Source organism: Pseudochaenichthys georgianus, chromosome 11 (genome assembly GCF_902827115.2).
Source record: "Pseudochaenichthys georgianus chromosome 11, fPseGeo1.2, whole genome shotgun sequence".
NCBI classification, from domain to species: domain Eukaryota; kingdom Metazoa; phylum Chordata; class Actinopteri; order Perciformes; family Channichthyidae; genus Pseudochaenichthys; species Pseudochaenichthys georgianus.
In genome coordinates this window covers 3487927-3514759 of record NC_047513.1, presented here as the reverse complement: position 1 = coordinate 3514759, position 26833 = coordinate 3487927, and the positions used below count along the sequence as shown (strand labels likewise).

The 26833-nt window shown below is 42.4% G+C and overlaps 1 protein-coding gene across 1 annotated transcript; it reads left to right on the top strand.

Moving 5' to 3' along the window:
• Positions 1–421: 421 nt before the first annotated feature.
• Positions 422–26144, top strand: c11h6orf136 (chromosome 11 C6orf136 homolog). Its single transcript, XM_034094407.1, is given in 6 exon segments — positions 422–510; positions 4497–4711; positions 8037–8711; positions 18161–18537; positions 25074–25161; positions 25891–26144. Coding segments are annotated over 5 exon segments (1383 nt in total). The 5' UTR covers positions 422–510; positions 4497–4612; the 3' UTR covers positions 26035–26144.
• Positions 26145–26833: the final 689 nt, after the last annotated feature.

The window sequence follows — 26833 nt, the reverse complement described above, 5'->3', positions numbered from 1 at the left end:
CCAATATTGGAGAGAGAGTTAGAGGAAGAGGTAAATGCAATATACTGTATTTTGTCTTCAGTGCCATTCTATGTTCAAGTCATCTTCACTCTCAGTAAAGTCATTGTGTCTGATACTGTTATGAGTATTGAGAATAAACCTATGTGTGTGTTTCCACATTGCATGTGTTCATTCCATATTTACAGCGTGCTACAAATGAAAATGCCTAAAACTTTGACTTGAATGTCTTGTTTATTAATCAACTAATGGACAGTGTTTCAATTCAGTTCATGTAAGCCTTAATTTTAATGCACCCCTGATACTCCTTTACTGTTTGTCTAGTCTAGTGTTAGTTAGTAACTGCACTTGTTTTGCAACAAAAAGTAATAACGAAAGAAGAAAATTAAAAAGGCAGTAAAAGGCAGTCCTGGTATTTCCTACGTCGGTGAACGCAGCATTACGACAGGGTGCGTGAGGCGTGTTTGGCCGGCAAGGACCACAGGCAAGGACACTCACAGGAATGACATTTGCGTAAGTTGGCTACCTTTTGCTTTCTGTATATTCATGAATACTGTCCAAACCTGGAGGAGCACCGCAGCTGCACTGACTGCAGCGGGGGTCAGTGTGGTAAAGCTTCAGGTTCGGTTGACGAGCCGGTGGCTAGGTTGCTATTAGCTAGTAAATAGTTAGCCTAGCAAGCTAGCAGCCAATGGTATTGGCTGTCAAGTTAGGCAGCCAGCATTAGAAGCTTTTAAGGTAGTGTCAACGGTTAACGGGAACATATCTCGAGTCCAAGACATTTTGGGATAATTCATATGCGACTAAAAGGGTTAGTAGACACTTACAATGTAGCTGTTTCAACTGTAACGTTAATGTTGATTTGCAAAATAAAAATGACTGGGTTTATGTAAAACAATATGTTCCTTGTAGTTCAATGTATTACTAAGTTTACAATAATGATAAGGTGTTATGTTGTTCTGTCACCAAATAGTCTTCATTCACACTGTCATCATTCGTGTAGAAATATCTAGAAATGACCAGCACTAGCTTATTGTCTAGTTTATATTTAGCAGAGGTGGAAGAAGTACTCAGATGTTTTACTTGAGTGGAAGTAGAAGTACCAGAGTGTAGGAATGCTCTGTTACAAGTCCTGCATTCAAAATGTTAATCAGGTAAAAAAGTGTTATCATCAAAATATATTTAAAGTACCAACTGTAAAAGTAGTCATTGTGCAGATTGGTCCATTTCAGAATAATATATATGATATGTTTTATAATGATTGATCATGAAAGTGTTCTCAAAGCTGGTAAAGGTGCAGCTAGTTTGAATGGCTTTGTAGACTGCAGGGTAGCTGGTGGATTTACTCCAGGTGGAACTAAAGTCTGATTTAACACTTGATTATATTTCACATGTGCAGAGTAAATAAAGGTAAGTAAGTGTTGTGGAGTAGAAGCACCGGATTTACCTCTGAATTGTAATGGGTTAGAAGTACAAAGTAAGTAAAGTACAGTACTTTAGTAAATGTACTTTATTTAGTAAGGTTAATTCCTTATTTAAATTATTACTCACAGTCTGGGTTATTTTAGATGAGTTATTGTTTATTCTCTCAAATGACATTAACCGCAGCATGCCCTTCAAAAGTTATTAAGCTGTGTCTTCAAACAACTTTGCTAAACAAGGTGTTACAACCCAGAGGAGTATTCACTGAGAAGAGTTCTACTCCTTTTCACTTTCTTTCATTCCAATTTGAAGTACACAGTCTGTAAAATGTTCCTTTTTATAATGGCATCCTGTCTGTTAATTGGTCTCATTCACCATGGAGACACTGATTATAAACGTGTGGTCTGCTGCAGGTCATGTGCTCCTGGCACAGTCTCTGAAAGCTGAGTAAAAGACCCAGGTCAGGGAGAAATCCATCGGCTAGACTTTTTATTTTCCATATGGATACCATGACCTTCTCTCTTTAAAGCTGCACATAGTTCTATAATATAAAAAAACCCATCAATGGATAAAAAAACGGTATAATATGTTGCATGTAGTGAAAAACCCTCTGAAGGTATTGTTATGCCGCATTTCCACTGCAGCGCATTTCCACTGTAGCACGTTTTAAGCGTGCCGTGCCAAACCCGGTCCGTTTTTTGTTACGTTTCCATTAGGGGTAGTTCCGGCTAACGGGTACTTTTTCACAGTTTTTCTGGCTCTCCAAAATCCAGGTTCTTTCCTGGCCAACAACCGGGCTGAATATGCTAAACTAGTGAGAGAATCGCTGGCAAGGGGGCTACAACTACAACAAAATGAACACATTTGACCGTGATTTAATTGTAATACACATTTCAAAATGATGCCGAAGTAACAACATACTGGTTAGTGAAAACCATGAATTAATGCTTTGACAAGTGTGCAGACAGACGGCCCCCCCGGCGGGCCTTTATTTATTTTTTTCACGACACTGTGTCTCAGGGCTTCTTAATATTTAAAAATCTATGAAAGTGTCATATCCTCCTAACGGGAAGAAACTCCGCTAACTGATGATACGAACCTTTTTTACCGAAACAAAACACAAGTCTCACAAGAAGGGTCTAAATGAGCCCTGAACGAAAACATGCTAACGCACTTAGCACAAAACTCTAGGTATAAATCGATCGATATACTTATTGGCCACAAACAAGCTTAGCTAACATCCTGAGATTCTACAGATTATAGAAATATATATATATATAAGTATCATCACTGAGCGATTAGAACTCGCGACAGGGGAAGCAAATACAGACAACACACGACGTAGCTTTAGGTAGCAAAACACGGAGATATGCTCACCTTAGCTGTTATTCTGATCAAAAGTCGTGTTCAATGGCATTACAACGAGAAACAACGCGGCTGAAGGTTAATCCATAGCTAATCCAATGTGTCTGTCACTTTGAAACAATTATTGACGACATTCCATTTGTATGCAAAAATCGGTGAATAAATATTAGCTGCTAATGGTAGCCACCAGAGTTTAGTGCAGCTTCCGGTTTTTGCTACGCGTCACTCTCACTCCTTATTTGGTAACGTGTGTGTGTGTGTGTGTGGAACTTTCTCTCGATTCTATTGGCTCTAGCGGTTAAAAAGAGATGTCAATCGTCAAAATCGACCAAGGGGGGCCAGAGATAGGTCAAATCCACCCAAATGACCCCAGAAGTGTTTTTTTGTGCTAGATCTCTCTAAAAAGGTCAGATTTCACTTGTTTTGCATCAATCTGGATACAGGGTATTTATTTTATAGTTTGGATTCCTAAAGCTTTTAGTCTACTAACCCATCATTCAAGGGTGGTTTTCACTATAAGTAATGGTTTCTTTAGACGGACACTATAATTTAAATTTTGTTTTTTACTATATTCAATCTGAATTTACTTTCAAATAAAAAAAATCTATATTGATTCTGACTCTTCTGCATCCAACTCACAGGTTTATCATTGCTTTGAGAAGAAAGATTATTAATTGTCCCCTTTTAGAAGGGAAGATATGGACATTTGTTCTGGAAATGTCATTTTCGATCCTGAGACCTGGAAAACAGGCTCAGGGCTTAACAGGTTAAAATGCTTGTTTTCTAAATGGAGATCGTCTAAGCTACCGCAGTATATGCTCCGACCGTCCACACTCACAGCAACGGCATACAGACATAAATAAAGCAGCGACTGCATTCGCCATGACACAGGCAGTCTGTGGTTTGTACTTGTTTAACTTTTGTCTAGTTTCTGAACAGATATGAGGAGCTGTGAGCTCTGAGTGCTAACGGCTAACGGCTGATGTTGGTTTTGTGGTTCGCATTGAAGATGATGTCACGGCTCCGCCTACACTGCGTTACTATAGTTACTACCCCAGTTCCTAAACTGTAATGGAAACGCAGCATAAAGTGAGCCTGGCCTACCAAGGCCTAACTAAACCGTACGAGGCCCTGCAGTGGAAATGCGTCACTAGTGGCCTGTTGCCTTTCTTACATTTTGGAGTAATGCGGGAATGAGTCCTAAAACCCAGAAATAAGTTTTTCCACTTCCATTCCCCTGTCTCAAAGATTTTTGAACACAAGCTTAACAGATTTTCACGTTTTCCTCTACGATAAAATGTGTGAGTAAATACCACACTGGTGAATGTCTATTTGTCATAAAGACGTCATCATGCCTCCAATCATAAAAGTGGTGTTAATATGTGGAGATTATCCTGCTGAAGTGTCATTTAAATGTATTTGCCATAGATCTTATTTTCTGCTATGTCTCATAATGGACACATGTGCTTTGTGTCGAGGGAGCCCTTGTGATGCTAACTCGTCACTGCACCACTCTATTTTGCATTTCAGCTTGATCAATGAATGATTATTAGTCATGCAGCCATGATTCTGATCGTTAGTCAAAAATCTCTTGCGGATATCAAATGACTATTTGGTAGCATTTGAAGGTCAGAAGAACATGATTTCAACACTGCTAACCAGTCTCTCTGTGAAGGACTGGCTGTTACTATATGTTCTCTTCTCTTCCTCAGGTGTGTGGCTGTATTGAGCGGGAGTTGTCACGAGTGATTAGTTTGCCTCTGTTTGTGTATTCCTGATGTCTCTGCTGCTCTGTGTGATGGTCAGCTGGCCCCTGCTCCTGTGGTGAATGGCTGTGAGCAGAGGGGGGGTTGCCTTCTGGGTGGGTTGTGTCCGCAGCCACGGCAGGAGGCAAGCCGCCGGGAAACATAGCTGGAGTCTCTGTCAGGTAATCTCTCTATGATCCTCTCTTCCATTTCATATGTGAGTTACGATGTAGAAGCCATTTGACTAATAATGTAGTTACTTTCATCGTTATTCAGTTTTTTTTTTTTAAACAGGGTAGTTGTGCAAATAATACAGCCTGTATTGTCCTGAAATATGCCTTTTAATGAAAGTCGCCGAGTGCTTTCTACAATACAGTTGGAATAGTTAGTTTAACCAGCAACATGTGCATTAATCAGTTAAAATGATCCTCTGATCCAAAATGTCAGGAACAGTCAAATACATTTCAGGAAACGAAAATAAATCCGGATGGGACTCAAGGGCATTAAGACAGCAGCAGGATGCACTGACACAAATACATTTTAAAAATCAACATGAAGTCAATGACCGTTGTTAAAAATGTGTTGTTTTTATACCAATAATAAGTACATTCATATTTTCACCTCATTAAAGATGCAGACAGAGAAAACTGAACGTTACAATTAGGGATCGACCGATATTGCTTTTTCAAGGCTGATACCGATTATTAGTAATCAAGGAGACCGATAACCGATATTTGGAACCGATATACATTTGCAGTAAAATCAGAAAATCTTAGTGTCAAAATGTAGAATAACACAAACTCCAACACAACTTCTTTGAAATGCATGTAAGCATATATTATGTTTAATGAACTTTTAAACATATTACAACTGGTTTCCTCTCTGTGCCCTTTTCTTTAGTGCAGTCATCTGCAATGAGTTAGAGAGAGGCCGAGAGTTAAAAGCAGGCTGACATGCTTAACTAACAATAATGCTTAATTTATTATATCAAACCAATGCCTGTCTGTCTAGCATAAAATCCCAATAAGCTGCTAGCAACTGCAAAACACTAGTGCTAGCTAATGTTTTGCAAACTATTAAAAGTGAGGCTATTACAGTAGAGTCCTAACGTTAGTCTAGTATAGGGTGACCAGACGTCCCCGTTTTCCGGGGACAGTCCCCGTTTGTATTGGCCTGTCCCCGGTTGAAACTGTCCCCGGAAATGTCCCCGTTTTTTTAATATACGTTAAAAACACATAGCAAGGTGAAATAAAACGTTTAATGTCAGGAAACACTGGGTAAACAGACTGGTCAAGCCAGCCCGCACGTTGAATTGCGGTGCGCGAATATCCTATGCATTACGTTGGAGGCCTGTAAAAACTGCCTTCAAAATAAAAGCGTTTACTCGGTCAATAACAAATATAACTAAAAAACACACCAAACATATTCATGTATACTGGAGCTTAAATTAAGAAATATGTACTATATAATGTGATCAATAATAATGTAAAACAAACTACGTATAACTCCCACATCATAACTGAGTGAATGTAAAATGTAAGGATACAGTTATGAAGACATATCGGACATTTGCAATGAGTGACTCATTTCAATTGATGTTGACACCATCTCACAACACTCCTAAAATAACATTACTTTCTGAAGCACAATTTAAAATGTATGCTGTTTAAAATCTCAAATTAGATCTATTGTCCATCTATATTTTGATTATTATGTAATGGAAACCGTCCATAATCAAAGAGTCATTCGAAGTCAATCCAATACTTATTTCACTTCAGGGTGATAGCAGGAGACCCCATCTAGTCAATCAGAGAAAATCAGGACAATCTGATGTAGAGTTTCAAAATAAAATACTTTTAAAATCTCACATATGGGCTATCGTCCTTATGTTTAACTTTTAATACAAGAATAAATAAAAAACTGTCAAATTATCAAAGACTTATTTCACTCCAGGGTGATGGCAGGACACCCCATCTAATCACTCCGAGAGAATCTGGACAATCTGATGTAGAGTTTCAAAATAAAATACCTTGGAAGTCTCATATATGAGCTATCGTCCTTCTGTTTGTATCCAACAGTTAAAATCTTCAAATTAAATTGAACCAGAATTGTCCCCCTTTTTTCATTAACAGTGAAGAAAATTGGATATGTTAGTGATATTTTGACCGCATTTTGACCTCAAAATGTCCCCGGTTTTAATTTTGAAAATCTGGTCACCTTAGTCTAGTAGCCTCACTTCTAATATTTTGCTAAACATTTGCTAGATACATGTTGGCTAGCTAATGAGCTTCGCATATCAACCTGAAAAACTGCGAGGCTCCACTCACAGCCCCCCCCCCTCCGCACCACAGACTCCGCTGCGAGACGCTGCACGTACCCCCAACTCTGACTGACTTCCCGCGGCCCTGTGTAACTGGGAAACTGATAGAATTGGATCATAAGATCGTGTTTTTGCAACTTCAGCATAGGGGATAGGGATGTTTATTGCACTTCGGCTTTCAACTGACTTACCTTCGAAACACATGTATGGCTCTGCCGCTCAACGTTGCTGCTTGCCTCTGTCTGTGTCTGCGTTCTTCGCACATGCCTGTAATCTGAGAAGGTCCCTCCTCTCTGACTGGCTCCCGCCCGGAAAATCTTCAGTGTTGATTGACACTTCAGTAATAGCCTATCAGGTAGCGCTGTGGGCGGGACATTGCTCGTGTACACAGTGCTGACTGCAGCCAGAGAATCGGCCGCATCAGAGCCAAAGTTTTATCGGCAATTTGATAAAAAAAAAGCCGATACCGATGATCGGTCAAATGCGGAATATCGGCCCCGATAATCGGGCAGTGAGAGACGGGTTAGGGTTATAGCCAACAATGTGATAACGGAAATCTATCACCCAATGAAAGATATCCATTATCATTATATAATGGTATTAGAAATTGACAGTGATTTTTACTGAATGACGCCTGATAACCCATAACTACAATTTTCCCTGAACCATGGAGTCTGCAAGTCAGATCATCCAGAAACAAAATGATATAAACAAATCGGATCACCTTTATTCATCCCACAGAGGGGACATTTACATGGTTACAGCAAAAGTGAAGAGCCAGATATATACAAATATTAAAGATAGAAATTACACAAATAGAAATGTACAAAAATATACATCCAGGTGGACAACCAAAAAGACCAGTAATACTATAAAAAAATAATAATAAGTGTCGCGTGTATCAAGTAGTTTGATAGCAGCCAGGTAACAGTAGTAAAAGTGGAAGTATATATTGCATGTTATTCCGAAAGAGATATTGATGGAGATTTTTAAAAGATGTCCTGTGTGCCGGACAAACAGAAATTAAGCTGATATTTGTCCTGCCTTTTTGTCTGTCTATAATTATATTAACAATTATATTCCTTAATGTTTTAATAATAACATTTCTCACAATCGTGGGAGATTTGAGGTGTTTTTCTTATAGAATTGAATGTAAAATATGATCTCTCCCTGTCCTTCTCCTCCAGGCAGTCGACTGGCACTGGATCCGTCAGACACGCCCCCTGAGCAGTGCATCATGGGCCCTGGCGCCCCCCAACAGCCTGAGATATCAGAACATTAAGCAGCCCGTATTGTCGCACCCGTTCCACCATGCCAGCCAGCCTCTTTCAGGGGCTGACGGAGAGGAGGAGTGGGAGGGGGCCCTCAGCGTGTGTGTGCTGGTGCGGCAGGGGGAGTCCCACAGCCTCCACACCCTGCTGGAGGTCCCGCTGTTTGCCCACAATAAACTAAACCTCCTCGCTCCTGGGCTTCACCCCCCCTCTGAGTTCTCCTTCCCGTTGACCACGGTGGACGGCAGCCGGGAGGACGACATCAGCGTTGACTGCTTCAAGAGAAACGGCGCTGCTATAGAGAGAGAACATGGTTGTTTCAGGAGCCTGTTTGAAGCCGAGCGGTGTCCTGCTCCCTTTATGTATGGCTCTCAGTTTTACTGTTTCCACTGCCCGGGCACGGAGCCGGCGCCTGGCTGCGGCCTGAAAACTATGGAGGATATTGGACTTGAAAACAAGCTTGTGGTGCTCTCTTTGCAGCCTCACAGCTCTCTGTACAGCCAATCAGAGAGAGCAGAGGGGGAGCACACTGAGAGAGACAGTGAAGGAGAGAGGCAGCTGGCCTTGATGTATGAAAGACTGAGGATAGAGGTAAGACTGTTTATTGATCCTCCAGTCCTTTCCTCACAACACAACACAACGCAATACAGCTTTATTTGTAAAGCACTTTAAAACCTTCAGACCAAAGTGCTGTACAGAGAAATGGAATAAATAAAATATAAAAATCACAAAGCTCAGCTTACAAACTACCACAAAAATAAAAAAAATACAAATGAAAGGTAAAAATAAGATAATAACTGCTATTAAGTAAAAGTGTATAGGCTTGTCTGATGTGCTGGGCCAGATCGCTCCACGGTTTAAGGGCCTGAGGGGCTCTGAGCTTTGACTCCATTTCGGGCACATTCAGGAGCAGTTGATCAGCTGACCTGAGAAGGAGGGTGCTTGTCAGTTGATCTCTTAGTTAACTGACAAGCATGACAAGAACACCTGCAGCTCAGCTGCACCACCTGTTCACTGTGAGGCCTCTTGTTGATCTCAGATGCCAAAAAGACGTCTGCAAAGAATACATCTGTGCTCATAGCTCCCCAAGCATGCCATCTCTCCTCTAAATGCATTTCAGGAATTCAATGTCCTTCAAGATGATGCATTGAGATCAGTTTCAGGGTCACAGGCAGGAGGGTGAAGGAGAGAAGAAACAAAGAGACACAAAATAGAAAATGAGTCTGGATAAGTTAATTAAAGTTGCGCAGAGCACTTTTTGGATACTTTTCTCTTCTTTAAGAGAGTCCTGGCCCAAGATAGGTAACAGCAAAGTCACTGACACAGTGGGGTGTAACGGTTCACAAACATTTCGGTTCGGTACGTACCTCAGTTTTTAGGTCACGGTTCGGTTCGGTACGAAAAAATGATCACAAAACATAAAATATTTTTGGGGGTTTTTTAATTATTATTAAACTGTGAATAATGTATTCACTCAAATAAATACAAAATATAATAAAATAAACATTAAGGTGCAGCATTTCGATGAACTTAAATAATCTGTAATTGAACTGAACTGTACTAGCACCTAAGCAGCCAGTTTGACATTATGACTTGCTTGTCATTGTATTTTCAGGTTTTTTTAAAGAAAGATGAACTTGTCCACATTGCTTGCCGAAAGGGCAGATCTGCTGGCACTAGCAATGTCTCCTGCTGTGGAGAACACCCTCTCTAGGGACAGAGGTAGCAGATACAGCCAGGTAGTGCTTTGCTAACATGGCAACACAAGGATATTTGGCGTTTGTAATAGCTTGGGCTCGGTCTGAACTTGTTGCGAGTGGTGGAGGCTTACATGCTAGCGGGAGTTGGGTTTGCACTTCAGTCTTTTTTCTTTTGGTACCGGTGATATTCACGTTCGGGTGATGCCTTTTTTAAATGAGTGTGCAAGTTTGATGTATTGCCAGCCGCGTAACCAATGTTAGTTGAACGATGCTGACAAACAGCTTTGGTTCGGTCCACCTGTCTTTGTCCGTCATCCTTGTACGTAACTGCGAAACCAAAATGTTCCCAAACCGGAGACTTCAATGATGCTGGAGGATTTTCGGGCTTATCTTTATCTGCGTTCGCCATTTCGAGAGTTCCTCAAATTACTGACTACATTTGAACGCATCCCTGTGACCAGCTCTCATAGTATGCCTCTCGTCCAATGAAATGACTTGCTCGCTCTATGACGCGTTGAACCCAATGTGAGCAAATTACTCTGAATGCTGCGACGCAGCACCTGAGATTACTTCCAAAAAAGTTGTTGTTCACGTTCTCAATTTTTTACGTTTACCGTTATATTCGTTCGGTACACACGTACCGAACCCGAAGGGCCCATACAGAATAATTTCGGTACCAATACGTATACCGTTACACCCCTACAACACAATCATAGAACAAGATCAGCCAAAGCATTCACAGACCCAGCGGCCTGCTTCACATTACATGTTAGTTGTTAGACGCTTTTATCCAAAGCGACTGACATACTCAATACTGTGGGCAATCTCCACAGCAGCAATTTGGGGTGTCTCAGGGACACAACGACATGCTGACTGCAGTGGGGTTTGAACCTGTGCTCCCCTGATCCGAACACAAATGCACTTACCCACTGTGCCACAGCCTCCTTCACAGTCATTGAGTCGTTTAAAGAAACCAGCTCAACAGGAGCAGCGTAACTACCGCCCTCTTTCCCAATTCAGTACAGACTTTTGGTAAAGTTAGATTTTATTTAGTTAAATTCATGTTAAAGGATGTTTTGGTTTTAGAGGTCTTAAGAACACTTATATTAATGCTAGTTGCTTGTGACCAACCACATTCTCCTACCCACCTCCACAAACCACCACTGAGTCAAATTGTGCAGCACAAAGCAAGACGCTGGTGCAATAAAAGCAGACTTATAGGACTTGTTTCTGCAAAAAATTCACTTCATTGCCAATCTCAAGATTTTAACAATCCCATTAACAAAATAATAGTAAATGTGCTTCTATAAGGGAATCCTTTTTTAAGATTTAAAAGATTAGAGATTTGAAAAACCAGTAGGTGAATTCAAACCATGAAACTAAAGCCGGACTACCTTGTGCAGTGCAGATAGGAGTTTGTATGCACTACCGTTAAATCACATAAACAAACCAGGCATCCAATCAGCTTCGAAATCAGAGATGGAACCAAATGTTAGTCTTTTGTCATGGCATACAGGTGTGTATCCAATGTAGTTGTAGTAAAAAACAAAATTGACTTTTATGCCACATGTATCAAAAGCAGGTACAATCCACAAAGCTTTTGCTATAAAGTGACTGGACACTTTAAAAAAAACGTCTGTTCTAGACCTAATATTAAACTTACATTTATATTCTCATTAAATGTTTTTTTCCGTTATAATCACTATACTATTAACGTATTAACTTCAAGCCTTATAAATCCAAACTAACAAGATAATACTTATACAAACCACGAACTATGACAGTTAAACATAGTAACTGTGTCTGACCTGAGTTCCCTTAGGCTGGAGCCACACAAGGACGATAACGCAAACTGCCTGAAATCGTTATCAAAAAAGTCTTCCGTCCACACGCAACAGGCACCAAAAACGTGTCCGTTCACATGAGACCGCTCGAAAGCGCTGGAGAAGCTGTAGTACATATGCCAGGCCTGTAAGTGGCACTGTACTTCAGCACGAGACTGCTCGAAAGCGCTGGAGACGCTGTAGTACATATGCCGGGCCTGTAAGTGGCACTGTACTTCGGCCACAAAATACACCAAAAGCAGCAAAGAAGACTTCTTGTACATGGTTGCCATGGGTGCCCTTCTGTTTATTCTCCCCGCTGGATTTAGCAGTAGAGGTGGGGTTTCGCCAGTCAGTATCCGTGGTCTCATGCAGCTGGCTGATCCAGTAATGAGTGACCCGACAGTAAAAATAAACATATTTATAATAGTGCTGTCAAAATTATCGCGTTAACGGCGGTAATTAATTTTTTGAACTAATTGCGTTAAAATATTTACCGCATTTAACGCATGTGCAGAATGTCCCGCCCCATACCTGCCACCAGTGGCAGCGCCAGGGTATGGCTGTTGGAATGATGTTAAAGTAAGCAAAATAAAGTCTGCCAACTCGCACGGAGTAAATTGCACAGACAGCAGTTAGTAAGATTGATTTCCGTAGCCACGGTTTTGAAAACGTTTGTCACGTAGTGATCGTCTTCTCAATAGAACATCTTTGATAACAGCGTGGTGTTGTTGCAGGAAGTCCCGACGAATACTTTTGCTGTAGTACAGGGGTGCACATAACTGGTACGCAGGTTATGGCGTAATCTGAAATGCGTACCGTCACTTGTGTCACAAAGCGCATTTGCGTACCGACGTACTTGTGAAGCTTTTCCAGAAGGCGGTTAGATCACCGGACGACAGAGTCGGTCTCCGTGTGCACACAGACAGGGCTGCTGTTAACGTCGGTCTGTACAACGGAACTGTGCCCCCCCCCCCCCCCTCTCTGTTGACTTTCCTGAAGTACTCCCCCATTGATAGAAATCAACACGTAATGAATTAAGACCCCACGGTTTGATGATTGATAGGTGTGTGGGCTGTCTTTCATTTTGAAACGCAGACATTTTTTATAATAAACATAGATACTGTATGTTAAATGGATATATCCGCCTTCTTTCATTTATCTTTCCATTCCCACAACAATATACATAAATAAATGGCATATTTTGGACATAGTTCGAATGGTGATTAATCATGATTAATACATTTGTAAGCTGTGATTCATCTGATTAAAAAAATGTAAAACGTTTGACAGCCCTAATTTATAACTAGTTTAGGTACTTTGAGAGGTAATTAAAATAGCTAAGGGTGATGATCTAACTTGAAGTGTGTGTTTTGTTCCGCTCATCGCTCCATCACAGCGGGCGGAGCTGCAGGTTATCATGCAGAGCTGCGTGTCTCCTCTCCTGTCCGATTAGACTTCACTCGCGTTTATGTCCATATCGATCAAATCTAGCTGGAAGCTCCTGCTGGGTGCACTGTCCTGCGAGATACCGGGACCTGGCTCGAAACACTGGGGCTATTGTGTCATCGTTATCAGGAAATGATCGTATAGGCATAAACACGGAGCCGTTTGCACCCCCAGAGCGTTTCGTTTGCAGAACTACCCCCGTTATCGTTGTATGCGTTTCCATGTCGGCCTCGTGTGGCCGAACCGTCTATCTGATAGAGCAGTGTTTCTCAAACTTTTTCATACCAAGGACCACATAACCAATAGACGGACCGCTCTGCTACCCACAATTCAGTTCGGCGAAAAAGCGAGGCAACGTGACGTCACCCCATTGAAAGTGAATGGGCAGATTGGAGTTTTCGACGCTGTAGTGTGGACGGGCCGTAAGACACAGTGTCATGGTCTTAAAGTGCCAAAAATAGATGTTTGAATAGTTTGAACATGGGTTTTTGACAAGTAGTTGTGTCACGTAATTTATGGCCATTCATGAGCGCACCAGCATTCACGGCTCTGCCTGAAGCATGACTCGGCTTTCTCCACTGAGGAATCATTGCTTCATCATTCACATTACATTATTACTAGGGCTGTCAGTCGATTAAATATTTAATCGCATGATTGTGCATAGTTAATCGCGATTAATCGCAAATTAAACGCACATTTTTTATCTGTTCTATATGTACCTTAGAGGATATTTTTTTTAATACTCTTATCAACATATGAGTGGACAAATATGCGTATGCTAATGTTTATTATCATTTGAACAATGACAAATATTCTCATGAATATTAAACACAACAACCTCTCTCATACAATAGTGTGTGTGTGTGTGTGTGTGGTGTGTGTGTTGGGTGTGTGTGTGTGGTGTGTGTGTGTGTGTGTGTGTGTGTGTGTGTGTGTGTGTGTGTGCTGTGTGTGTGTGTGTGTGGTGTGTGTAGGTGTGTGGTGTGTGGTGTGTGGTGTGTGTGTGTGTGTGTGTGTGGATGTGTGCGTGTGTGTGTGTGGTGTGTGTGTGTCGTGTGTGTGTGTGTGGTGTGTGTGTGTGTGTGTGTGTGTGTGTGTGTGTGTGTGTGTGTGTGTGTGTGTGTGTGTGTGTTGTGTGTGTGTGTGTGTGATGTATGTGGTGTGTGTGTGTGTGTGTGTGTGGTGTGTGTGTGATGATGTGTGTGTGTGTGTGTGTGTGTGTGTGTGTGTGTTGTGTGTGAAAAAAAAAGTCGCTCATCTGTTTTTCATTTTTAAACAGCTCCTTATATCGTTAGCGCAGCTAGCTAGCAACAGATGCTAACAACAACAATGCACGTAAGTCTCTCTCGCTCGCTCGGGCCATACATACACACACCCTCCCGGTCCTCCCGATGGCCAGTCGGTGCTGCCGGTGAGCGTGGAAGTGTGGTATGCCACAAGCGGGCGGCAGGAGCAGGGCTGTCAGCAGATGGTATTTAAACTCGATGCGCTCTGAAACTATGGGGCGGCCGAGGAAAAAAAAAATACACATGCGTTAATCGCGTTAAAATAATTAGTTAACGTGTTAACTTGACAGCCCTAATTATTACATTGCATTTAGCTGACGCTTTTATCCAAAGCGACTTACAATAAGTGCGTTCGACCAACAAAATACAAAATTGAAGAAAAACAGAATAATATAAGTACATCAGGCTTCATAGAGCAAAAACATTTCAAGTGCTACTCAACTGGCTTTAGATAAGCCAGCCCTTTATTAGTATATACGTGCTTTGTTAATAGTTCTATCGCTCGAAGTGGAAGTAGAAAGAGATTAGTTTTCAGTCTGCGCCGGAAGGTGTGTAAGCTTTCTGCTGTCCTGATGTCAATGGGGAGCTCATTCCACCATTTTGGAGCCAGGATAGCAAACCCCCGTGTTTTTGCTGATGGGAACTTGGGTCCCCTTCACAGCGATGGTACAGTGAGCCGTTTGGTTGATGCAGAGCGGAGTGCACGTGCTGGGGTGTACGGTTTAACCATGTCCTGGATGTAGGAAGGGCCAGATCCATTCGCAGCATGGTACGCAAGTACCATTGTCTTGAAGTGGATTCTAGCAGTTACTGGAAGCCAGTGAAGGGAGCGGAGGAGCGGAGTGGTGTGGGAGAATTTAGGAAGGTTGAAGACCAGGCGAGCCGCTGCATTCTGGATGAGCTGCAGAGGTCGGATGGCACATGCAGGTAGACCAGCCAGGAGGGAGTTGCAGTAGTCTAGGCGTGAGATGATGAGAGCCTGGACCAGAACCTGCGTCGCTTTCTGGGTCAGCTGGGGACGCATCCTCCTGATGTTGTAAAGCGTGTATCTGCAGCAGCGGGTTGTAGCAGCGATGTTTGCAGTGAAGGACAGGTTGTTATCTAGGATCACACCCAGATTCCTTGCAGTCTGAGTCGGGGAAACAACAGAGGTGCCGATGTTGATTGTTAGGTCAAGAGTGGGACAATCTTTTCCCGGAAAGGAAAAGCAGTTCAGTCTTGTCAAGGTTGAGCTTGAGGTGATGATCAGACATCCACTGAGAGATGTCAGCTAGACAAGCAGAGATTGCGTGCGACGACCTGGGTCTCTGAGCGGGAAAGGACAGAATTAATTGGTGTCCGTCATCGTAGCAGTGGTATGAAAAACCATGCGGGCTAATGACTGATCCGAGCGAGTTTGTGTACAAGGAGAAGAGGAGGGGACCAAGAACAGAGCCCTGAGGGACCCCTGTAGTTAATTGACAAGGGTCGGACTCGGAACCTCTCCAAGTAAACCCTGTAGGTGCGGTCTTTGAGGTATGAGGTGAGGAGGGAAAGTGCAGAGCCTGAAACTCCAAGTTCTTGGAGAGTGCGAAGGAGGATCTGATGGTTCACCGTGTCGAATGCAGCAGACGGGTCCAGAAGGATGATGACAGAGGAGAGGGAGGCTGCTTTAGCAGTGTTCAGTTCCTCAGTGACCAGCAAGGAGGGCAGTTTCTGTGGAGTGACCTGCCTTGAAACCAGACTGGTGCAGATCCCGAAGGTTGTTTCTGATGGAGATGGCAGGAGAGTTGTCTAAAGACAGCGCGTTCAAGTGTCACAGGAACGGGAGGAGAGAGACAGGCCTGTAGTTTATAACATCTGACGGGTTGAGAGTGGGTTTCTTTAGGAGAGGGTTTGCTCTTGCCTCCTTGAGACTGTTTGGAAAGTGACCAGAAGTTAGAGAAGTGTTGATGAAATGGGTGAGAAACGGTAGAATATCAGGAGCGATAGTCTGAAGGAGGTTTGAAGGGATAGGGTCCAGAGGACAGGTGGTAGGGCGGGCAGAGGTAATGAGGGTAAGAACCTCACTTGGAGAGAGAGGGGAAAAGGAGGTCAGTGTGTGGGTGAAAGGAGGGTCTGGTGACCCAGCGGTGAGTAAAGGTGAGTCAGAAAAAGAAGAGCGAATATCATCAACCTTTTTTCAAAGTGGTTAACAAAGTCGCTTGACAGAAGGGAGGAGGGGGAAGGGGCTTTGGGAGGGTCCAGGAGGGTGGCGAAGATGGAAAATAGTTTTTTGGAATAGGAAGATTGGATCTTATCTTGAAAGAAAGTGCTTTTTGCCTGAGAGATCGAAGCAGAGAAAGAGGAGAGGAGAGCCTGATAGGTTAGGAGGGTCGTCATGGGTGTTTGGGATTTCCACCATTTCCGCTCTGCTGCCCGATGGACGGTTTCTATTAGCACGCAGTGCGTCATTTAGCCAGGGAGCAGGAGGGGACTGACGAGCCTGCCGAGATGTGAGAGGACAGAGAGAGTCCAGAGAGGATGAGAGAGTAGAGAGGAGAGTTTTCTGCAGCAGAGTTTGGAGGCAGGAGTTGGAACGAGTCAGAGGAAGGGAGGGCTGAGAGCACCGATGAGGCAAAGGTAGAGGGGGAGAGGGAACGAAGGTTACGGCGGACAGGTGCAGGATGAGAAGAGATTAGTTTGTTATGTTTGGAAAGGGGTAGAGAGAATGAAATGAAGAAGTGATCGGATGTGTGGAGCGGGTTTACAGAGAGGTTAGAAGTAGAGCAGTTCCTTGAGAATATGAGATCAAGGACATTGCCAGCTTTATGAGTTGGTGGGGAAGGAGACAGTGAGAAAGCAAAGGCGGTGAACAGAGATGTTAGTTCGTCTATCTTCCCTGTCTGGAGGTTGAAGTCTCCGAGAAGTACAGGCGGGAGGACCAGTTTCAGGGATGTGTGAGAGGAGATGATCTAATTCCTCCAAGAAGTCCCCCAAGGCGCCTGGTGGACGGTAGAGAACAACAATGGTTCATTGTATAGGATGGGTTACTGTGACGGCATGGAATTCAAAGGTGGAAGGAGTGAAGTTAGGTAGCTCGAAGAGAGAAAAGCTCCATTTGGGAGAGAGCAGGAGACCAGTGCCCCCTCCTCTGCCAGTGGGTCTGGGTGTATGAGAGAAGGAATATGCTGTGGAGAGAGCTGCTGGGGTGTATGTGTTGGATGGAGTAATCCACGTCTCAGTGAGAGCAAGGAAATCCAGAGACTGCAGGGAAGCGTAGCCAGAGATGAAGTCAGCCTTAGGAACAGCTGACTGGCAGTTCCACAGGCCGCCTGAAACTAGATGTTGGATCTCAGTGGAGCATGTGGGATAGACGAGAGCAGGCCGGTTATATCGATTACGAGATACACCGGGCCAGTGATAATTGCGAGAAGACACATAAACAGGAATGGATGTATCACATGTATCAAACATACCTGAACTACGATAGCAGGTGCGTTTGGATAAGCCGCCCACTCAGTTTTGGCTCCCAGTTAACGATAGCCTATGCCAGGGGCGGACTGGCCATCTGTAGAATCTGTAAGGATCGGCAAGGACCATTGACAGCCGGCAGCGCCCTTCATTTTTTATGTTTTTAAACGGTATAATTGAAGTTGCGCGACAGAGGTCCACCGTTTCTCTCCCCCCCCCGTTGACAATTCACTAGCATTGTTTGGGTGAAGGAATGAAGACGGTTAATTAAAAGCTGAATATGTTAGATGAAATTGTTAAAGTACCGACACGGTGACTCATTTAAACCATACCTTCTTATTGTTTTGCAGCTTCCAAGTTTCTTTTCGAAGCATCACGATTACACCATGTACTCCAACGATTTGGAATTCATCAACGGACTCATCAATACCAAAACCAGGTGATGCTGCTCCTGCAGTTTGGTTACTACACAATGGCTGTATATATGTCTCCACTGTGTTGGTCATTCCTCTGTGCCCCTGTTTGCTGTGTGTTGTAGAGGCCCTCCTGGTGTACCAGCTGACCCTCTCCCTGTGGGCGCGTCCTGTGTGTGTGTTACTACTTCCAAGGCCCGGCTGGAGGTGCTGAAGCTCACTAAGCACTCTGAGGATGGCACAGTGAAGGCTCGCTGGAGGATCATCGGCCTGCCCTTCTACTCCCAGCTGCTGCGCTTCTACCGCAAAGACAATCTCACTGTACAGGTATACCTCTTACAGTAATATATCTAAATTCACTGTCGCTTCATTAACCTGTTAAGCCCCAAGGTCCCCCTCGGCGGGTTCTTTTTTTTTTTTCATGACTCTGTCTCAGGTAGGGCTGCAACAACAACTAATTTGATAATTGATTAATCTATCGATGAATGAATCGACTATTCGGACTATTATGCCTTGCACAATTCAAACGCTCTTATTTAGCTATAAACTTTTAGATTTAGCTTGAGGTGTTTTAGGCATGTGGAAACTAACAATGAAGACCATAAAGATGAATACTTGATTCAAAATACACTGAACAAAAATATAAACGCAACACTTTTTTTGCTCCCATTTTCATGAGATGAACTCAAAGATCTAAAACATTTTCTATATACACAAAATAACCATTTCTCTCAAATATTGTTCACAAATCTGAAAAAATCTGTGATAGCGAGCACTTCTCCTTTGCCGAGATAATCCATCCCACCTCACAGGTGTGGCATATCAAGATGCTGATTAGACAGCATGATTACTGCACAGGTGTGGCCTTCGGCTGGCCACAATAAAAGGCCACTTAGAACTGTTTCCGAAAGTCCCACCCAGTTTTCCAGTCGGTCTAATAATATGCTGTGGTCAACAGTGCCAAACCGCAGCACTGAGATCTAATAATACTAACACTGAAGTTCTGCCACTGTCTGTGTTTAAGTGGATGTCATTAAAGACCTTTACAAGAGCAGTCTCAGTGCTGTGGTTTGGACGAAAGCCTGACTGGAACACATCGAAACAGTTATTTAAATGCAAGAAATTACCTTAACTGTTGAAATACAACTTTTTTTAATGATTTTACCTAGAAATGGGAGGTTTGATATGGGCCTGTAATTGTTCATTACTGAGCATCTAGATTATTCTTTTTTAAGAGCGGTTTAATGGCTGCAGTTTTCAGGGCCTGTGGAAAAATACCTGAGTGAAGAGATTTGTTTACTATATGAAGTAGATCTGAGGCCATGCAAGGCAAAACATCTTTGAAAAAATCCTGTTGGAATAATATCAAGGCATGCAGGAGGAGGATTTCATTACATTGCATTTAGCTGACGCTTTTATCCAAAGCGACTTACAATAAGTAGCATTCGACCAGGAAGACACAACCTTGAAGAAAACAGCCACCATTTTGGAGCCAGGATAGCAAAACCCACGTGAACAACACATTTGCTGTTCCTGATGCAGAGGCACTGACTGCTTGTCTGATTTTCTGAATGTTGTCAGTGAAAAAAGGCAGAGTCATTGCAACGCCCTTGTGGATAGAAATTCAGAGGCTACTGACACTGGGGGGTTAGTTAGTCTGGTCGACGGTAGCAAACAAGGCACGTGCGTTGTTTTTGTTTTTGGTAAGGATGTCAGAGAAGAACGATTGTCCGTGCGTTTTTCAATTCCAAATTATAAAGTCTCTCTTTATAGATTTCAAAGTGAACCTGGAGATTTGGTTTTTTTCGCCACCTGCGTTCAGCTTTTCGACATTCTCTTTTTCTGTTTTGCACGGTCATGGCCTTTCTCCATGGAGATATTTTCTTGCCAGACCTTCCTTTACCTTAGTTGGAGCAATGGCATCTATAACATTTTTAATTTTGAATTAAAATGATCTACTAGCTCATTTACTGAGATGTTAGCAGGGGCAAGTGTGGAAGAAAAATTCTGAGTAAACATTTCCCTAGTATTTTCAGTTAAAATATCGCTTTGTGGTTATCTCTTTTTCAACATTTTTGTGAACAGAAATAGAGCTCTCAAAGAAAACACAGGAATGATCAGAGAGTGCAACATCAGTCACCACGACCTCAGAGATATTCAGACCCTTTGAGATCATTAAGTCCAGAGTGTTGCCCCTTATTGTGCGTGGGCTTCCGTCACATGCTGAGTCAGTCCTAGCTATCAGAACACAAAAACAGTTCTTTAGCCCCTCTGTCCCTGGGGGTTGTCAACATGGATGTTAAAATCACCAACAATGACTAGACGGTCAAAGTCAATACACACTATAGACAGCAGTTCAGTAAAATCATCAAAAAAGCTTGCACAGTATTTGGGTGGTCTATAGATATTTAGGAACAAGCTCGAGAGGAGCATTTCAGCTGAAGGGCCACATATTCACAAAGAATCAAAGTTTCCATACGATGTGTTCCTGCATTGAAGGGAATCATTGAACAAAATAGCAACTCCACCCCCCTTTCTTATGCATTCTTTCCTGACTCATAAAACTAAAGTTGGGAGGGGTTGATTCGATAAGAACAGCTGCACTGTATTTTGTTCAAGTCCAAGTTTCTGTTAAAAACATAAAATCGAACATAATAACAATCGAACATACTAAAAAGAACAATGTTTTAACAATCGGATAATGTGATAACATAATTGTAAACAGAATACGCTGAAACTTTAACAAAATAAAGAGTTACTCAGTTATCTCGAATCATTAACCCATGTTTGTATAATGTAGTTAACCTCCGTGTGTTGCTGCTAGCATACATAATACCTGACGTGGAAACGTTACTCGTGGATGGGCTACAGAGCTACTAGAAAGACAGTCGAACCCGGTGCATTCCTCCGTCTGGATGTGGAGTCACTTTTGCTAAATGTTTAGACAAATTGCTCGGTGTTACCGCCCCTTACATGCTAAACTCTTATTGCACATTGGCAACGAGCATTGTCCACCTAGAGACGGGTAACATTTAACCACACCTTGGAGCGCTTCTCTCCGACATCCCCGCCGTGTGTTGCTGCATGTAGCATAAACCGTGTGTGTAAACTGACCGCCCCGCCCCCTCGCACACAGACGGGAGAGAGATCTCGTCTCGATTGGAAAGATCGAAAATACACCATAGACGCATTTTTTTTTTGTCTTTTGCATTTTAGAAACGAGTTGTCGACACTAAGACTGCGAGATAATGTTTATGTAGCAATAATACATATGACATATTTTTTAAATGTCTCCAGTACCGATAAAAAGACCGATAACGTTGGAGCTTAACGGCGCGTAAAACACACGCGATGACGTCACCAACGAATCGACGACTGAATTAGTTGGCAACTAATTTGATCATCGATTTTAATCGATTAAGTCGATTAGTTGTTGCACCCCTAGTCTCAGGGGATCTTAATATTTAAGAATTTATTAATGTGTTATACCAGATTAACGGAAATAATCTCAGCTAATTGACGATACAAACTTTTTGTAAAAAAAATGTTTTACCAAAACAAAACACAAGTCTCATAAGAAGCATCTAAATGACCCCTGAGCGAAAAATGCTAACGCACTTTGGCACAGAACTCAAGATAAAAGATACCCTTATTACTTATCGTAGCTGCACATACAAGATATCCGATTAAAGCTGAGGTTCCACAGATTATTTGGGTATATAGTCATCACTGAGGGATCCGAACTCGCGACAGGGGAAGCAAACAGAGACATCACAACACGTACCTTTAAGGAGCTTCTAGGGAGATCGTCTCACCGTAGCTGTCAATCTGATCAAAAGACTTGTTCAATGGCATTAAAACGAGAAAAACGCGGCTGAATGAATCGGTTAATCCATAGGTTGATAATGTTTCTGAGTGATAATTTTTGTTATTTATAATCCATAATTCTATTTTATGTAAAACTCGGAGAGTAAAAGTTAGCTGCTAATGGTAGCCACCAGAATTATCGCAGCTTCCGGTCTTGGCTATGTAGCAGTCTCACACACACACACACACACACACACACACACACACACACACACACACACACACACACACACACCACACACACACACACACACACCACCCAACACACACACACACACACACACACACAAATGACCAAATAAGGAGTATGTGGGAGTTCCCCTCGATTCCATTGGCTCTGACGGTTAGAAAGAGATGTCAATCAGCAAAATCGAGCAAGGGGGGCCAGAAATAGGTCAATTCCACCCAAAATGGCCCCAGAAATGTTTTTTTGCTAAACCTCTCTAAAAAGGTCAAATTTCACTTGTTTTGCATCAATCTTGATACAGGGTACTTATTATATATGTTGTAGTTTGGATTCCTAAAGCTTTTAGTCTACCATCCCATCATTCAAGGGTGGTTTTCACTAAAAGTAATCTTTTTTTTTGGACGGACACAATCATTTAAATTTGTTTATCTGAATTTACTTTAAAATAAACATCTATATTGATTCTGACACTTCTACATCCAACACAGGTGTAACCTTGCTTTGAGAAAAAAGATTATTAATTTAACCCTTTTAGAAGGGAAGATATGGTCATTTGTTCTGGGAATGTCATTTTGAGCCTGAGACCTGAAAAACAGGCTCGGGGCTTAACAGACAGTGTTGGGAAAGTTCACTTTCTACATGAACTAGTTCAGTTCACAGTTCACACATTTAAAATGAACTAGTTCAGTTCATAGTTCATAATTCAAAATGTAGAACTAAAGTTCATGGTTTCAAAAATGAACTAATTTATAGTTTATAGTTCTTTTTTCAATACGTTGCTGCGAGCCTATATTTGTCTCCTGTACGATTTTAATGGGATTTGGGTGGTAGTGGATCTGTTTTGGCTTCTCTTTTTATTCGCCACTCCACACTACCGTGAAAGGCTAGTCGTGTGCTTATTCTCAATGTGCCGTTTAAGGTTTGTTGTCGACGTCGTCGATGTACGGACTTGCTTTTTCAAACCGGGCGGACACAGTTTACAGGCAAACGTTGATTTTTTCCATCTGAGTCAGTACTGACTTTACGTAAAACTCTTTTAAATGCTCATACGCGACGCCGTAGAGCAGGGGTGAGGAACCTTTTTCCTCCAAGGGCCATTTCAATTTTTACAATATCCTCAGAGGGCCGTACAAGTTATTGACCTCTGCTTAAAAAAACTAAAATCACAGCCCATTCATTTCATTCTGTGCAAAGAAAAAGCAACCTCTTAATCCAGATATCTCACCATGACTCGCGTATGCATGCACGTGCAGGGTGTGGCGTGCTCCCCTGGGAAGATTTTTTTTAAATGTTGAAGTTAAAAGCATCAATCTGGTGCACTTTGAGAGCAACATTAGGAGATCTATGGACACATCTCTCAACACCCAAACACAACTGTAAGCAGATTTTCTTTTAATTTATGGATATTTGACAAATCACTCCCCTTTCAAACTGTATTCTTCTTTATTAATAACTGTCATATAGTATTTTATACCTGTTTACTTTATTCTCTTATTTTTTTATAACTATAATGATCATATAAAGATGTGCCTTTACCTCACTGGTTGTAGAAAAAGCTTCTTATATTCGTTAGCATAGCTAGCTAACCAGATGCTAATGATAACAACACAGTTATTGACTGTCTGATCAGTATGACAGATGAGCAGATCGCCACTGGGCTTTCAACTAAAGACACAGACACGCAGAAACTGCGGCATGTGTATGGACTTATCGGTACTGCAATTTCTGAAGTGCTGGAGTGGCGTTCTGGTGCTCTCCGTCAGAACTGCACCCCTGTCAGTCGAGACATATACCACGTGATGACACGTTAGGCTCGTGTTGTGTTCAAGGACCCTGACCTTGGCCAGGAAAAACAGGCACTCGCTTGTTTAATTTTTGCGGTCTAGATTTCTTTCATTTTTTGCGTGTGTTTATAAATACTCGAGGGCCGTACCAAATTGTCTCGGGCCGTATACGGCCCGGAGGCCGGAGGTTCCCCACCCCTGCCGTAGAGTCTCACTCTGAGCGAGTGCTGCTCCAGCTGCTCTCGGCTTCGTCCATACTAATTCATTCATTCATTCAATGCTCGCAGGTTCCGCGGTTCCACATTGTTTGTTGTGAGGAGTCTGATATATTTAGTATATTTATATTTTAGTGCGACAGCCAGGGGTGACAGGCGCGTACGCGTCACAGGCAGCTTGCTGTTGCCAGATTGGGTGGTTTTCCGCATTATTTTGAAGCCTGTTTACTGTGTGTTTTAACTGGGGTTTCGGCTGAAAGGCATATGAAATCTGGCACACTTTTGAACGCCGTTATAATACAGTGCTGAGAATGAACGCACTTTTGAACGCCGTTATACAGCGCTGAGAATGAACGCGTTCTCAATTACGTTCATCTAGCGGAAATACAGTACGTTCACGTTCGCCCAAAATAGGAACGCGTTCATGAACGATCGTTCATTGAACGTGTTCAGGTACATCACTGTTAACAGATTAAATATGCAATAAGTCTTCGGTAAGTATTTTATTTGATGTAAAAAGTGCTCCGATCAGGATTTTCGGAGCTGATAACCGGTTGTTGGAAGCCATATTTGCTGATTATTTGTGCCTCTTCAAGAGATTAGACGGTATCATGCACTGTTCATTTATTTGCAGGCAATATATCTCACTCCTTAATCCTCTTTCACACATTCTGCAATGAACTCTGTAGCTCAATTTTTTCACCTCAAGTCTAAATATTTTGTTGTACTATTGGTGGTCGATCAATAGGAGCACACTTATTCTAAAGTATTTTGTCACAATGGTTTTAATTGCATCCAAATGTCTTCTTTTATAGGTCATATGATGCATTCTCTACTTTTTACATTGGACCGGATGGACTCATTCACTGTCATAAAGTTGAAACGGTGAGCAGCGAACTAGTGGATGTTCTGAGAGCAGGGGCTGCCACTTTTTTATTTCCATAAATATTTCACCTGAAAGTTCCAACAATCTAGAACCACCAGCTACATCTTTATAAGCTTTCTTTCAGGCAATACATTTTTGGGGAAATATTGAGCAAAAATGTAATTTTAAAATATCACAGTACTAGCTGATCGTCACTTCCTGTGTGGGCACAGCAGCATTGTGAGACAACACTACATGGTTGAAATGCACACACTTCACAAGTGTTTACAGTGAACCACATGGCAGTGTACTAGAGGAAGTATCAGAAGTGAGACACAGTATTGTCTATGATGGTAGACTTTCCCGTATTACAGATCATTCCAAAGAGAGAGTTCCTATTGGCTGTTCTACAAATGCCAAAGCTCTCAGGAAAAGTTACAATACTGATGAAATGTGATCCCATTTAGTTGTTTCACTCCAAGAGGTAAAAGACATACATATCTCTGTTCAGATCTTTGGGAGAACGATGGGCCTTTACCGTCACATCTGAAGAAAGATTTCACCACTGAACTGATTTGTCACAAATCAAGTGAAGATTCTTAAAAAAAAATCAATATTGATAAGGTAAAGGGCCAAGAAAAAAAATTAAGAAATGCCAGACATAATCTGTAGTTATAAATAGAGAAAGAACACTTTTATCGATGAGGCTTTTCGTTTATGGATGTGAGCTTCCTGTGTCTCTGTTCCAGGTGATGCCGCTTCAGCCCCCGGTCCTGCCCACAGTAACGTCTCTCCTGGCGGGGGCTCTGGTAGCGCTGGGGGCGCAGGAGCATCGGCCCGCTCTCAACCTGCTGCCCCTCCTCCTGTCCTCGCTGCGCCAGAGCGGAAACTGAGCCCAGGAAGACGTCAGAGGAGCAATGGAGAGTGGAATCATTCTCAACATAGGAACACATATATCTCTAAATGTTGCCCCTAAATTAAACACGAATACATGAAGACTCTATACTGCTTCGCGTTTTTCTGACTTTAAGTGTTTAACCTGAAAACTGAACTGGGTGTTCACAAACGGAAGTCACATGGCTTTCATCCCAGCTAGACAGACACTGGGTTGTTGTATTTTGAAACAAAAGGTACTGCATGCTAAATACCATTTGTAAAACATTTGTCAGTTTTAACTATTTAATTTTGAGGTTGTAAAACTTGTTGCTAGCATTGCATTACAACGTCCTGGATGTGTATCCATTATCTGCACGTTAAAATACAATTCTAGTATTTCTTTAACATGTTTGTTATTGTCATATATGTACCAAATGTGTTCCTCTGAGCCGAGCTAGACCCCCTGGATTAGCTTCTGTAGTTGACTGCGTACAAATGTTTCGAGGCAGCTTGCCTTGCACTCGTTTGCTTGTGTGTTGTTGAGCAGCAGTATCATACCATACCTGGCGACTCCAGGGAAACGCACCCAGCTTAACGTCGAGAAAGCGTTGCAGCATGTAACTCCTGCACAAACAGGATGTAACGGTTTTCATGAAATGTAACGTTGTCAAAGAGGCAAGACCTAGGCCCCGTCTCAGGTCGACTATTTTCATTTCCTCGCTCCTCGGTCCCACCGGAAGTTGATTTGTCTGCGCCATCTTGAGTACCGTCCCATGGCTCTTATTTCTGCCGGAGGATCGAGGAACCACCGGTCCA